The following is a 14,594-nucleotide window of genomic DNA, read 5'->3' as shown; positions in this document are numbered from 1 at the left end:
TTTGGGGAGGGGGGAAGGGACCCTATATGGTTTGGAAGAACCTATTAGTTGTTTAAAACCCCCGAGGTCACGGCTGTCTAACTCTGTGTACCTCATTTACATAATGGGTCAATGATGATAAATACATGATTTTAGGGGAAGTGATGGAGGTGTGCTGGGCCAGGGAATGGTGGCTTTTCTGCACCTGATAGAACCTGTTTTCTGTTCTATCTTTGTTTTGGTGAGTCAGGTTTGGACAGCAGGCTAGCACTATACAAGATGGCAGGCCTCTGACCCACCTCCTTTTTTATTTTTCCTGCATAGGGTGCCAAGGGACATGATGGTGCACATGGAGCTCCTGGAGCAGCTGGAAACCCTGTAAGTCCTTCTGCCCTACCCTACTTCTGAGGACTTCCTAGAAGGGGGGCAGATGAGCATCTTTTCCCTGGCTCATAGTTCCGGACTAACTGGGATGTAGCTAAGAAAGAAAATTCATACTTGTGGGGCTATCCAGACCTGGGCGGGGTGGCATTTGAACCTGAAGCAAAATGGGAGCTGTTCTGGTCTGCACAGTGTTTCTATCAGGTCTGGACTTTGTCCACATGTCCAACCCCGAGACACATTTCCTCCTGTACATATGGGTGCTACAGAGGCACAATCCCAGTGCAAGCCCATGCTGTATCTGCATGCCCATCAGTGAGAGAAATCTTCGGTGCACATAGAGGACACTCAAAGGATCTTCATGCACAAAGAGGATCATTCCAAGATGTTTGCCATTATGAGAATTGTCAGGGTTCACAGCCATGTATACACATTCTAAGGATAAAGATCTTTATTTTTAAGTGTTTTTCTATTTCTCTCTTTCTGTGTGTCTCTGTATCCCTCTCTCTGTGTTTCTCTATGCCTGTCTTCATATCTCTCTCTCTCTCTCTCTCTCTCTCTCTCTCTCTCTCTCTCTCTCTCTCTCTCTCTCTCTCTCTCTCACACACACACACACACACACACACACACACACACCCTCAAACACAAAGCAGCAGTCAAGGCATCCTACAGATGCACTCTTCCCTGCAGACACCTGACTTGTCTCCCAGGAGTAGTAGCCAGTTAGCAACAGGACAATCCAGTGTCCAATCTGGTCCTGGGACCTCAGAGACCAAATGTACTGGCCAGAACATCGTTATATGATCAGATTATCCATGACCGTGGCTTAGAGGAGATGGGGTCGCCATGAATAGTGGCTAGTGTGGATGACACAGAAGGTGCAGATATGGGTGTTTCCTGTAGCAAAGGCAGCTTGCCCTGTGCTCAGCCTGGGTAGAATGGAAGCAGTTTGGGTAAGGAGGCTAGGAGTGTGCCCTGTGATTTCTGACCGACACACAGGGCCTGTGATAGTAGATAACACCGAGAACCTAAGCAATGTCTAGTACTTTGAGTATCCCTTAGTTCCCATTCTGTGGCACTGACCCTCCAAAATGAACTCAGCCACACCCCTTCTCAGAGTCACGACCCAGTCGTCAAGTTCTAATTAAAGTCCACTTCAGGAACCAGTCACCCATCATCCAGTCAAGCACACACATGTAATGTGCAAACAGGCTCACACACATACCTTCGCATTCACTCCTCCCCTCCCTCCCCAGAAGCTCTTGCTCTGGGAATGGTGCCAGCATCTTCAGCATGGTGCTATCTTAAAGCAGCCTTCTCAGACGCATAGAGACCCGTGATCACCTGCGATCCAGTAGCTCATCATAAGCCCTCTCTATGTACCCTCCAAAAGTCCCTTTCTGTCCACCTTATGGTCAGCCACTGCTCAACCCTATCATTTATCATCTGTGTCCTGCAAGGTTTGCCCAATGTCCTTCAATACCTCAGTGGGCCAGGGGCCTTTTCTTCCTAACTCAACTCATAACAATTCCCTATGCATAGGATCAAGGCTGATGGTCACCTAAACATCTTAAGCATGCTGGATGGCTTTTTTCTCTACCTTGCTCCTGCCATCTACACTACCCTGCTCCTCAGCAACGCCCCCATCATAACCTGGCCTTGAGGAGCTATAAGAGTCTCCCTGTCTCTTGTTCACTCCACCTCCAAGCCCGTTCACTTGAGTCTGGATGGTGGGGATACTATAGTCTCAGGGAGGGGTAGATTGTAACATCTATGAGTGTCAGTTTGAAGGCTGTTCTGGCAATTCAAGGTGAATTGAGTCATACGAGACATGTATGGGGAGTCTGGCTGGGGTCAATTGTGTGTAGCCAGTACATTTGGCTTTTCTCAATTGCTCCATCTCTGATTAGGGTGCTCCAGGACCTGCAGGACCTCCCGGTCTCAGTGGCCCTCCAGGAAGTTTGGTGAGTGTTATGAAGAAAGCAAGAGTGTCAGTGTGGGTCGTGAACCTGCAGTGTCTGTCATGGTTCCCTACCTTATCCTCCTTCCCATCCACAGAGGTGTGGACAGGATTTCCCCACAGGAGGGTACATCATGGTACTAATGAGGGCAACCCAGAACATTACCAACCCAAGGTTCTAGGTAGCACTCCAGCTCCATAGGTGATAGATGGACTTGGACTGATGACAGAGAGGCTGATGTTGGACATTTCACTGATGTTGGAATCAACATCAAGAAATAAGTGACCCCAAAGAAGTCAGAGGTCCTGATGGCTGTTAGAGACCCAGATTCTAACCCAGCTTTTCCCCAAACTGGTATTAAGACCTTGGTCAGCTGTTCCTGAAATCTTTCATCTGAAGAAATGAGATAGGGTTAGGCCAGCTTATCTTTTAGGTCCCACATCAGCTGCTGAGATTCCTCCCCTCCCTCTCCCGGATGGAGCTCCAAGATGCCTCTTAATGGGCTAGTTTTATGATTCAACGTAAGCATTGATTTAGCCTTTCATGATTTTCAGTAAAATACACAGTGGCATCTGGTCACAGGCTACAGAGACTTTGTCCTCTGCAATAGATTAGGCCAGGCTTGCTCTCTAAACCTTCCCAGGTAGCTGTGACTCAGAGGACAGTTGCATGGCATTTAGAGTCTTAATGCACAATTCATTAGTTTATTTCATCCACATTGCAAGCCTGTTGGGTGGATACCATCCTTGACCCCATTTTATACAGAAGGAAATGGAGGCAGGAGGAGACTGAGTCATGGGGGAAGTGGTTGGAGTGGCTCTTTCCTGTCCAGTCTTTCCTTTCCCACATGCATACATAGTCAACATCAGGCAACCCTTTTTCCTTTGCCCATCCCTGCCCCCGGCTTTTGGAGAGCATTGTATCCAGTCATCCACAGGAAAGGGGAAGAATTGGTACCTAAAGTAGCTGCAAGGTGGTGGGAGAAGAAACAGCCACCTCTTTAAATATATATATAAAAAATATATACTTTGTGTGTGTTTAGGTGTTTGCCTTCAACACACTGTGTACCACTGTTTGCTGGTGGTTATGGTGGCCAGAAAAGGGCTTCAGGTATCCTGGAAGTGGAATGTGTAGTTGTGAGCTACCGTTCAGGTGTTGGGATTTGAACCCAGGTCCTCTGGTAGAGGAGGCGAAGCTCTTAACCACTTACCCATCTCCCTACCCCTAGTAGCTTTGTACTTTGCCCTAAGGTGAGGTTGCTCTACAGGGTGTCCTAGGTGGGCTCCAGAGTCCTCAGCAGGGCTGAACTCCAGTTGCTCAGTGACTAGCTGGCTGTTTTCTTTCTCATGACCATATGCCCACCCTGGTGTGTCCACAGCATGTTTATCCTTGAGGTGTTGGGAAGAACCTCAGACACTGGAAGGGTAGGTCTCTGACACCAAGTCAGGTTTTTTTGGGTTTACTGAATCCTTTTTGGTATCTGCCCTTACCTGGTCTGTCTACTCAAAGACTAAGGGTATGAGGGGCAAGCACTGGGCAGACCATATCTATTCTCAAAGTTTTGATGTACAAGCCCCATGGCCAGGAGATGGGCATTAGTGAGTTTAAGACAGGATGGGAAACATGTGCGAAGAAGAGAAAGGAAGCCTGGGGGCATACCCATGGGGGCTAATGTCCTTCAAAAACTGACCATGTGAACAACCCTCCTTTTTTTCAGGGTCCCCCCGGCATCAGAGGTGCCCCTGGGAAAGACGGGGAGCGTGGGGAGAAGGTAAGAGCAATGCAGACTGCAGAAAGACATTCTGTTGTTGAAGGCTTCACGTGGGCAGTAGTTGAGGAGCTTGCAATGCTCAGGGCTGGCCGAGGGCCCACGCACAAGACGGGACTGTGCGAGGGAGACAGGGAATGTGACATCTCATACTTCTCACCCTGGGGTCAGAGTAATGACCCTTTTACAGATGCCAACAGAAGCTCCCAGGGACTTTATGGTCCCATATCTCATAGCTGGTGAGCAGCAGAACTGGATCTCACTGTACATCCTTCTTTGGACTCAGAGTCTCATCATTCACAGAGCACCATGACTGCCAGGGAATCCTTCCCAAGCCTGGGAAAGTGTTTTGTTTATTAGAAGAAAGAAACAACATCCTAGTTTCTACCATCAGAAACTGCCTACAGTCTGGGGAGGAGCAAGGCACCCTCTGTAGCCCTGCTGCACATTTTTATGTGTTCACGAGGCTGAGTCAGAGCTTGGGGAACCCACAGTGCTCATCCGTGCCCAAGGGAGATATAGAGGTTCAGACTCATTAAAGGCTGGTTCCATGTCCTGGTTGTGTGACTCTGGACTAGGGTGACAACAGTGATTAGCGTAGGGACAGTCCCACCTCCTCCTGACATCTGGTTGTCCTCCCACAAGGGGGAGGGGGTGAAACTGGTATAGCATATACAGAACAGGATTCTCTATCTATCTATCTATCTATCTATCTATCTATCTATCTATCTATCTATCTATCTATCCATCTATCACAACACACATGAGCCAAACCTCACAACATCCACAGTTCAGCCGTCCTCAGTGTCAGCAGGACCAAGGCTGGGAAACAATCACCCTAGCACATGGCATTCTCATCGCACCCAAGTTTGCTCAGGTGTAAAGTGAAGATGGCAATAGCAGACATTGGGTCCAGGCTTGTGACCATCACTTCAAGGACTGGAGACATTGGGCATGGCCTTGGGAGAAAACGTGTGACAACAAGGACATAGTGATGTGTCTTGTTCCCTTTACAAGTCAGGTATCCTTTCTTCAGATGTATCATCTGCAGAAGTCTACACAGTTGCTCAAACATGGATTGTATTTTAGATAGGGTCTCACTCTGTGCCTCGTGCTGGCCTTGAACTCACTCTGTAGTTCAGGCCAGCCTCTTATCCATGGTAATTCCCTTGCCTCAAACTCCCAAGTACTATGATTAGAGGTGAGAGCTACTCCAAATTCATCAAGGAGATTCCTTCTAGATACTTCTCCTGGAAACTTTTAAAGAAGTGATCATTTTTATCTTTTATTTCAGTAAAAATTTAACAAGAGTGAGTGTATTTTTAATTTTAGCAAAAGACTTGATTTTAAAATACAAATTCGGGGGGGGGGGAATAATTTATTCTAGAGGAAAAAACAAACTATAGAAAATATCTTTGGCTTGTTGTCTGACGACTGCAAGTTTAATAATAAGCCCTGGGTGGTGCAGGTACAATGTTTTTTGGTGTGTGTGTGTGTGTGTGTGTGTGTGTGTGTGTGTGTGTGTGTGTGTGTGTGTGTGTTGGGTTTTGGAAACAGGGTCTCACTATGTAGTCCTGGATGCCTGGAGCTTTCTTTGTCAACCAGGCTGGCATACAACTTGCAATAATTCCCCTGCTTCTAATTACCAAGTGCTGGAATTATAAATGTATGCTACAATACACTGCTGGTGCTTTAAAAAAAAATAATGCCAAGTTAAGTTGCAGAAACAAAAGAGCACCTAACTTAAAGATGGATAAATCCGAATTTCATGTGTGCTGTTGGCCCAATTGTCCTCTAGGGGGAGCCAAATACCTCTTGACTGATCAGAAACGTCATGAAGGTTGAGCCAGGCCCAGGGCTCCAAGGGTCCAGACTTCTGCAAAAGGGCAAAATTCCTGAAATCACAGTCTGCTCTTTAGCATGTTCTGTGACTGGCCTGGGGCGGGCTGAGAAAGCTGCTCTCTAGGCTTGAAGAGACAGACCCTCTCCATCACCGGCTTGCAGCCTTGGCTGGTTTTCCTGCACTTCTCCATCAGAGAAGGGATAGGGACAGGCAGGGTGAAGCTTGGTGGAGACTCTGCCCGGTAAAGGACTTCAGCACACCAGTGTCGGGGGACAGAATTGAACTTTTGATAGTCACTGAGCAGTCTGTCTTCTGATGTCACAGAGGAACAAGTATTTTATTTTATTTCTTTAATATTTATTTATTTACTTTTTTTTAAAGAGGGTTTCTCTGTGTAGTTTTGGTGCTTGTCCTGGGTCTCGCTCTGTAGCCCAGGCTGGCCTCAAACTCACAGAGATCCACCTGCCTCTGCCTCCCAAGTGCTGGGATTAAAGGCATGTGCCACCACCGCCCGGCCCGGACAAGTATTTTAAAGTTGTCCAGCAAGCAGCTCCAAAAGCCTCCACAAAGGCTCGGGCTCAGTTGCCATTTGGAAAGCTGAGTTCTGCACACTACAGATGCTCATCAGTGTCCTCTTTTCTCTCCAGGGAACAGCAGGGGAGGAAGGCAGCCCTGGGCCAGCTGGTCCACGGGGCGATCCTGGTGCTCCTGGCCTCCCTGGGCCACCTGGAATAGGGAAGGACGGGGAGCCGGTAAGTGTCAGCCTGACGTGCTTTGAACTTTGGGAAGCCAGGCTAGCAATGGAAAATAAAACCAGAGCAAAAGCAGAGACTCATTTTAGAAAGTGAGCCATAGTTGATGAGCTGGGTGGGAAGGGGTGCTGTAAGGCTTGGGGTGTCCCTTAACCCAGGGATACATTCCTGCCAACCAGCTTGCTTCATAATAACAATAAAGTAGAAAATGTATAACACTGTACTTCCATGACGGTTTTCACTAACTTGTGAATTATTGCTGAAATCTTTGACTTAATGCTTTCTGCCTGTGGTTGACCGCAGGAAACTGGATCCTTGGAAGTGAAACCACAGATGGGCAATTGCTCACAGCCAGCCCTGAGCACATGGAGCTCTGGCTGCATGCTCAGGATCCAGGGGAGCCAGTCATGCAAATGAGTTTCAAATTACCCAGTGGTCATGGCGCGTACGTGCGTGTGCGCGCACGTGCACACACACAAAACGGGTTTCTTGGTCCACACTGAGCTCCTCTGGCTGAAAATAGATCTGGATGTCAAGTGTATTCATGAGTGACATAGTAGGCCAAGCTCATTGGCTGGAAATAGAAGCCCCTCCCATAGGCTGCCCCATGTCTCTGTAAGTGTGATAAGAAGAAAGAGACTAAGCTTTGGGGTCATGGGGTCAGGTGAGCATGGCTTTGAAGCTTGATCTTGCTGGTTCCTTTGGGGTCCCTTAGCATGAAGATCTGAAGAGGAAAAATACACTAAGGGATAGAGAGGCTTGTTTTTGTCCAGATAGGGGCAGGGAATGGAAGAGTCAGAAGTAACACCCAGGACCTATGACGGAGTGTAGTCACACTGGAGTGAGAGTCCCTCATACTCCTGCTCCAGCAGAGGGCAGGCAGCCAGGTATGTGGTGAGTGATTGGGTGATCAGCTCTCATGGTCCCCTGTTGTTCATTTCAACAGGGACTTCGTGGACCGCCTGGTTTACCTGGTCCCTTGGGAACCAAGGTAAGTGCTTGTCCAAGCAAATTAGAGATGGACCTTTAGAGAGTGTGGACATTTTCATTATATGCATCTCTGGTCACCTCAGCCACGCCCACATTTCTCATCTGAGACTCCTGAGATCGTGAGGTAATGTCCACAGCAGTGCCTCATAAATGCTAAGTAAATGAGCTTTGGAGAGCTGTTGCCTTTTACCTAGCCAGGCTGTGTGCTAAGTCTTCTCTTGTTACTGGTGAGATTTTGGTAGTGGATGATCCCCAAACTTTAACATAATTCTAATGGGAGTCTAGGAGTCTGGTGTGTGTGTGTGTGTGTGTGTGTGTGTGTGTGTGTGTGTGTGTGGTGTTGAGGGGGGTGGTCCTAGTCTAAACACTCCAGCACTGCCAACACTGTTCTCTTTCCCCAAGCTTTGGCATACCTGGTGGGTAGAGGGAGAGGGAAGGACCTGCAGGCAGAATTTTATGAGCCAGAGCTGGAAATTGGTTATTATGTCCACCCACTAAATTCTAGTGACATTCATGACAAGGAAGGCCAGAGAATGTCACCTAGTTGGGCACCAAAGAGGAAGAAGGAAATGGATGAATACCACCAGCCTGAGTCTACCTCAATTCATCAGCACCCATGGGCCTGAAAGGCAGTATCCCCCTGAACAAGCAGAGGATTGCCCCAAGGTCTCTCAACACTGAATCCCTCATTCATTTATTCAAGCTTGCCTGGATGACTAGCCTTATTAGTTCCATCATGGCACATCTATAGAATGGACTGTCGGACATAATAGTGATCCTGGTACATTCCTGGGCCTCTGTTGGCTCATGGCTCAGGGGACATACGGAGGTATAAACTGCAAAGGTAGGCAGGTGTTGGAGTGGGGGGGTGTGAGCTCCGAGCACGTTCAGGGAGGCTCTTAACCTGGTTTGGTTGTGAGTGGCTACTTGGAGAGTGAGGTGTACTTGTCCTCATTTGAAATTGCATGTGGCAGCTGGTGTGGGAAGAAATGCTGCTGTAGGCCTTGGCAAGGTTGAGCGTGGAGGGACACTGAGGCAGGGCATGAAGCAAATTTAACTATAGCCATACCCACACACAGGGAGAATCATGATATCAACTCGGATACATGGACTTGAGAAGATGTGGGCCGGAATCACTCATTGATGTCAGAATGGGATGCTTGGATATTTGGCTTTAATGGGACATGCATATTTAAATTACATAAAGATGTTATTATAAAATCACTTCTTAACACTTGTGCCTATTTATAAAAACCATTTCTTTAAAAAAATCCTTCTTGCCAGGAGTGGTGGTACATGCCTGTAATCCCAGAATTTAAGAGGTAGAGATAGGATTAGGAGAATCTAGGGTCTGAGGCTAGACTGGGTCACTAGGTTGGGTCTAGGCCAGCCTGAGCTACAGAATAAAGGTGTCTCTCAATGAACAAAAACATCCTAAAAAACATGGAGAACCTATTCCTATTTATCTTCCACACTATGGTTTTTATTGTCCTCCAAGTCACCCTGAGCCAGCCAGCACTGTGTGAAGTGCACTGCTTCCCATCCCTGATGTCGTTTTAAGCTTCCATATATGCTGCTGTGACCAGAAGTTTGGTGCCCAGCCCTTGAGTCCACCTACATGACAGGTGACCATTGCCCTGTTTGTTCCTTTGATTTTACAGGTGTACTTTTGGGATCTCAGTTATACAGCTACAGAGTGCTGTGAAATAATCTTGTTGTACACTGTAAAAATTTGTCACTCTAATGGGTTTAAAACACTGATTGGGCAGTAGCCAGGCAGGAAGTATAGGCAGGGCTATCAAACTAAGGATGATGGAAAAGAAAAGGACAGATTCAGAGAGTCACCAGTAAGCACAGAGAAGCAAGATGAGAATGTTGTACTGAGAAAAGGTACCAAGCCACATAGCTAAACATAGATAAGAATTATGGGTTAATTTAAGTGTAAGAGCTAGTTAGTAACAAGCCTGAGCTAGTGGCTAAGCATTTATAAGTAATATTAAGGCTCCCAGTAGATTATTTGGGAAGCGGCTGCCAGGTATTTGGGAACAGGTATATCGAAGAGAAACATCTGATTACAACAGAGTGAATTGAATTTAAAAACTTACCAAACTAATATCTAGCATAAGGAAGTTTGAGATTCCATAGATGTTGACAGGAGCAAAGCGTAGGTCTCAGCTTCATAATTTTCTCCCTATTCAAGCAGGCTATCTCTGTAACTATCCTAAACCTTCATTAAGCAAGATTGTAGTATACTAATTTGTTTGCAGTATGTTAATTTGATTGCATTACCTATGATCAAACATTTCCCCAAGTGGGAGAATTATCTATATGGTAGGAGTAAATGTCAACTGCATATTTTCTGGGGCAGGGGTAGTATCAGGATTGTATAAGGGAATCTGTCTGTCATTGGTGAGTCCTGTCCAGATTCTCCTTCAGTGCCCAAGCATTCTGACCCTTCTCTCTTGAGAAGGACCTTCAGGACCCAGAGGACACTGATAACCTTTTAGAAGCCAAAACGGGGTGTCAAGTGGCAGAGAAGTAAATGGCTTGACTTGTCTCATTTTCCACCATAATCAAATATAACCTTTTTCTAACAGTAGGAGACACTTTAAATTCCTTTTATCCCACAGTTGTATCTTAGGATCTTAACAATAGAGCCATAAAATATATTTTTTTCTTTCTTCCAAGAAAAGTGTGTGTGTGGGGGGGCGGGCATGTTCCCATATCTATAAGAAATAACTCCCTAGTGTGGGGCTTAAAACATTGTTATCCTGTGGTTTCAGCTTTCCTGTTGCAACAGGAAGTTGTTCACCTAGGTAGCCTATATCTAATCTATACACACACTGTTGGAAAAAGTCATGTGGGAACCAGTGAAAACATCAATAAATGTAGAAGGTGGGCTCGGACTTCTGACCCAGTGTAGCTGAGCAGTTTCATTATCATGGGGGCTCAGGGTAAGTCATGCTGTCTCTGGACCAACCTTTCCCCTTAAATATTCACTCATCACACTGTGGATGATGTACAGATGTGTAAGTTACTGTGTTTGGGGTTTAGAGGTTCCCACTGTTGAGGAATTTAGAAAGTAAGTCAAGATTCAAGGACGTCTTTATTTGGAGAATGGATTGCTCAGGGGGTGGGGCGTAGAGGAAGTGATGCAAGAGAAAAGGAAAGGAGAAATATGGAGAGCTGTGTTCAGCCTTGTCCCAGGTATTGAGAGGACATGCCTCATTGGATTATCGGAGGAAGCAATCTAGAAGTTTCCTTCGGCACATCTCAATGCCTCCTAGTTGGTGCTAAGTTCCACGCAACTTGGTGAGTGACATTTGTTTCCTGCAAAGTGAACATGTTTGGGCTTCATAGAGAACTTATTTTGAATTCTAGCTCAACTATCTACAGGATAGATGATTGGAAAGCAAATGAGTTTAGCTTTCCGAGACACTTACTTTTCTGTTTGAAGGAGTAACGAGTATTTGACACTAATGGTCTCCTTAAGAGAGAAATGATCTTATGGCACATAGCCACTGTTCTGTAACTTCCATCTCTTTGCAGAACCTCAAACTTCTTCACACATTCCTCCTGGAGTGTGGCTCCCAGATGCTCATTCTTGGGCCCTGTCCCTTCCCACCCACTGGTCCTCTTGTGCTTGATGACAGAGGGCTTGGTTTATTTTTCTGTCCTTTGGGGGACATTTTCTAAAAGTGTCTGTTCATTAAAGCTAGGGAATGGTTTCTTGAGGGAATTTTTAGCATCACAATAGGCTATAGACACAGATGGGACAAGACCTGGCCACTGTGCAGAAAAATCAATCATAGACTCACTGCTGCTAAGTTGGGTCAGAGAGGTCTTGCTAGCATGCTTTTTCTGGGGTGTAGGAGAGGAGCTTATTTTGGAGGAGGCAGAATTCAGTGGCTGACACAATGCAGCTGTGCATTGCTTGTTCTGGCATCCAGGCAGAGGGCATTAAAGCCAGGATCAGGCCTTAAACCGGACACTTGGTGCAGAGATATGTAGATATCTACTCTACATTGGGTCTGACTCATTTGAGATACGTGGTGGTAAATTTTGTTGAATAAGCAAATGAATAGGAAGTCTATTTTCATGCAGTTTACCAAAAAGTCAGAGGTGAGGTGGACACATGGAAAGTAGGAGGTTAATGTGAAGATTAATGAAGGTATGTGTAAATTATTGATATCTGACAGACAGACAGACAGGGAGCGCGGGCTGAGACAGCTCTGTGGAAGGAATGACTGGACCCAGGCAGTGGCTGGGTCAGTGTTGGGGACTGGAAGTTTAAGCATGCTCTCAGAGGCAATGGTATGTGCACCAGGCAGGGGTGTATCTGTTACTTTGCTGTTGATTGTGACAGAAGAGTATGACAAAAAGCAAGCCACAGAAGACAGAATTTATTTTGACTTGCAGTTCCAGAGTGGGTTGAGTCCATTATCAAGAAGGCATGACATCCAGAATATGAGGTCAGCCTGACAGGAAGCAGAGTGATCACGCTTTGTCCAGACACAGGAAGCCTCACAATAGGCTCAAGGAAGCAGAGGTTGGGAGATAAACCCAGCTGGAAGCAGAGAGATTAGATTTTATCTATATGAAAGAAGCCTGAAGCAGAGGTGGGGGAGAGGAGTGGGAGGGAGTGAAAACGGGAAGTGGGGACCATCTATAAAACCTCAGCCCCACCCCTACCTTAGTGAAGTACTTCCTAAAGTTTCTGTAACCTTCCCAAACAGTGCCACCAACTTTGGACCAAATGTTCAAATCCATGAGCCAGTGGAGGACATTTCTCATCTAAACCACAACAAAGGGGGTATAAACAACAACACAGAAGAATATAGATTCCTAGTGTAACTTGCCATTCGAGTGTTGGGGTTACTAATGTACATGGAATGTGGCCTTGGGAAGGGAGCAGGAGGCTAGCAACAGCAGGGAAGTCTGTGTCAGTCAAGTCAAAGCAAAACCAAGGTACAAAATGGATGGACTTATTTGACTTTTATGTATCCATCTAATTTTTCTTTCTGCTAACCCTCAATAAAATGGTAACGGTATAACTGCAGTACTTGGTATATCTCTCAACTTCATAGTCACTTGCCTTCTAAGTGATTATACACAAGATGCAGAGGAACTTGGTAAAATCTTAATATTTTATTGACGAAGGTCTTACTCTTCTGTCACAATCAACAGCAAAGTAACAGATACACCCCTGCCTGGTGCACATACCATTGCCTCTGAGAGCATGCTTAAACTTCCATGCCCCAGGCTCCCCAACACTGACCCAGCCACTGCCTGGGTCCAGTCATTCCTTCCACAGAGCTGTCTCAGCCCGCGCTCCCTGTCTGTCTGTCTGTCTGTCAGATTTCAATATTTAATATTTTATTGACCATGAGGCCTTCCCAAGGTAGGAGCATGACTTTATGCTGGGGCCAGACCAAGAGTCATTCAGCTATGCCCGAGATATTCCTACCTGGCCCTCTTCACTCTTGTAAAGAGCTGCTGGCAGATGAGTCATGGGTCAGGTTCACACTTGTTTCTGTATTTATCTTCTTGACCCCCCTTCCTTATACTTCTTAGAGTTTCTAGATCCAAAGCATGTTACGATTCCCAGGCCAGGCCATATTATAGCACCCCAGAGAAATGGAATGTACTAAGTAGGAATTTTTGAAGAGAAATTAGGAAAGATCTAGTAGAAGAGTTGAGGGTGGGGCAATGGCTGATCTGTTTCTCAGGGATTGTTAACGATGGGTGGTATAGCCACGTTGGGCTTGGAAGGACAAGGAAGAGAAATAGCAGGTTATTCAGGGGGCTTAGTGAGGGATTTGGGTTTGGGTTTTTACATTTTTGTGGAAGGACTTTGTAAGCTTCCTTCCTTTCAGCTTCGTGATTGATACTCCACTTCGGGACTTAGCACTGAGTACTTACAGTACGCAGGCATCGTGACTGAATTGCAGGTGGGGATTGGAGCCTAGATCTTGGCTTACATGGGACACACAATGAGTGTTAGCTGAATGAAAATCTAACTGTAGTCATCACAGGAGCAGGAAAAAACACATTATCTTAGAAGCATGACTTTTCTTCTTTATTTTTGAATAATGTCTTTTACTTATTCTTTGAAGATTTCATACATGTACCCAATTTATCTCTATCATAGCCATCCTTCCATTTACCCCTCTCCAGATTTCCCTGGGCTCTCTAGTACATCTCACGCCCAACTTCATGTCTTCCTTTTTTGAAAACAAAACAAAACAAAACAAAACAAAAAACACTGAGTGTAACTATGGCTTCCTGTATGCAAGTGGGGCAATCCACAAGGAATGGGCGACCTGTTAGCTGTGGTCAGAGAAGCTTTTTCTATGCCGTGGGCAGTTGTTAGTGCAGAGACTGAACATGCTGGGGATAGATGAACGTGAGTATCAGCTCTAGAAGATGCATCTCTACCATCCTCTCACCCATGAGGCTCAGAAAACACAGAGGAGCAGGAGGAGAGCCTGCAGGGCTTGGCACATGAGAAAGAGTTCTGTGAAATATTGTTTGGATATGACATGACTGTTGTACACATGAACTCTTGGCAGTGATGGTTACCTGCACAAGGACCAGAATTACTTTCTTAAACCTAAAATGTAAGGGTTTCCAGTAGCCATTATGGGCCAAACTATAGCCTGATTATTAACAATCTATTTTAAATGCTTTAAAGCATAGATGTTAATAAATCAGTGTTTCCTAGAGTCAGCTTTCTGAAAGAAATCTCTTTGGCTCTTTGTGACTAGCTTCTGGGCTGCTTGACTCATCCCAGGGATCGTAAGTGGTCTGAGCAAGGACACCTGACATTGCATTTTCAGACTGGAGGGATAGGTGGACAATCTTTTATGTAATGTGGTAATATGTATTTTTATTAAGATTTTTTAAATTCATTTTACATA

General features: G+C 45.8%; 1 protein-coding gene across 1 annotated transcript in view; it reads left to right on the top strand.

The window, feature by feature from the left end:
* The window catches only part of Col22a1 (collagen type XXII alpha 1 chain), a 258,754-nt gene that overhangs the window by 150,967 nt on the left and 93,193 nt on the right, over nt 1-14,594 (top strand). Inside the window, exons 35-39 of the mRNA XM_076556018.1 lie at nt 304-357; nt 2,271-2,324; nt 4,039-4,092; nt 6,580-6,684; nt 7,631-7,675. Of these exons, the coding sequence (XP_076412133.1) occupies nt 304-357; nt 2,271-2,324; nt 4,039-4,092; nt 6,580-6,684; nt 7,631-7,675 (312 nt within the window). The remainder of the gene's footprint in view (nt 1-303; nt 358-2,270; nt 2,325-4,038; nt 4,093-6,579; nt 6,685-7,630; nt 7,676-14,594) is intronic.

Source organism: Peromyscus maniculatus, chromosome 20 (assembly GCF_049852395.1).
Source record: "Peromyscus maniculatus bairdii isolate BWxNUB_F1_BW_parent chromosome 20, HU_Pman_BW_mat_3.1, whole genome shotgun sequence".
Taxonomy (NCBI): Eukaryota; Metazoa; Chordata; class Mammalia; order Rodentia; family Cricetidae; genus Peromyscus; species Peromyscus maniculatus.
The sequence above is the reverse complement of the archived record's forward strand: the minus strand, read 5'-3'. Positions and strand labels throughout refer to the sequence as shown.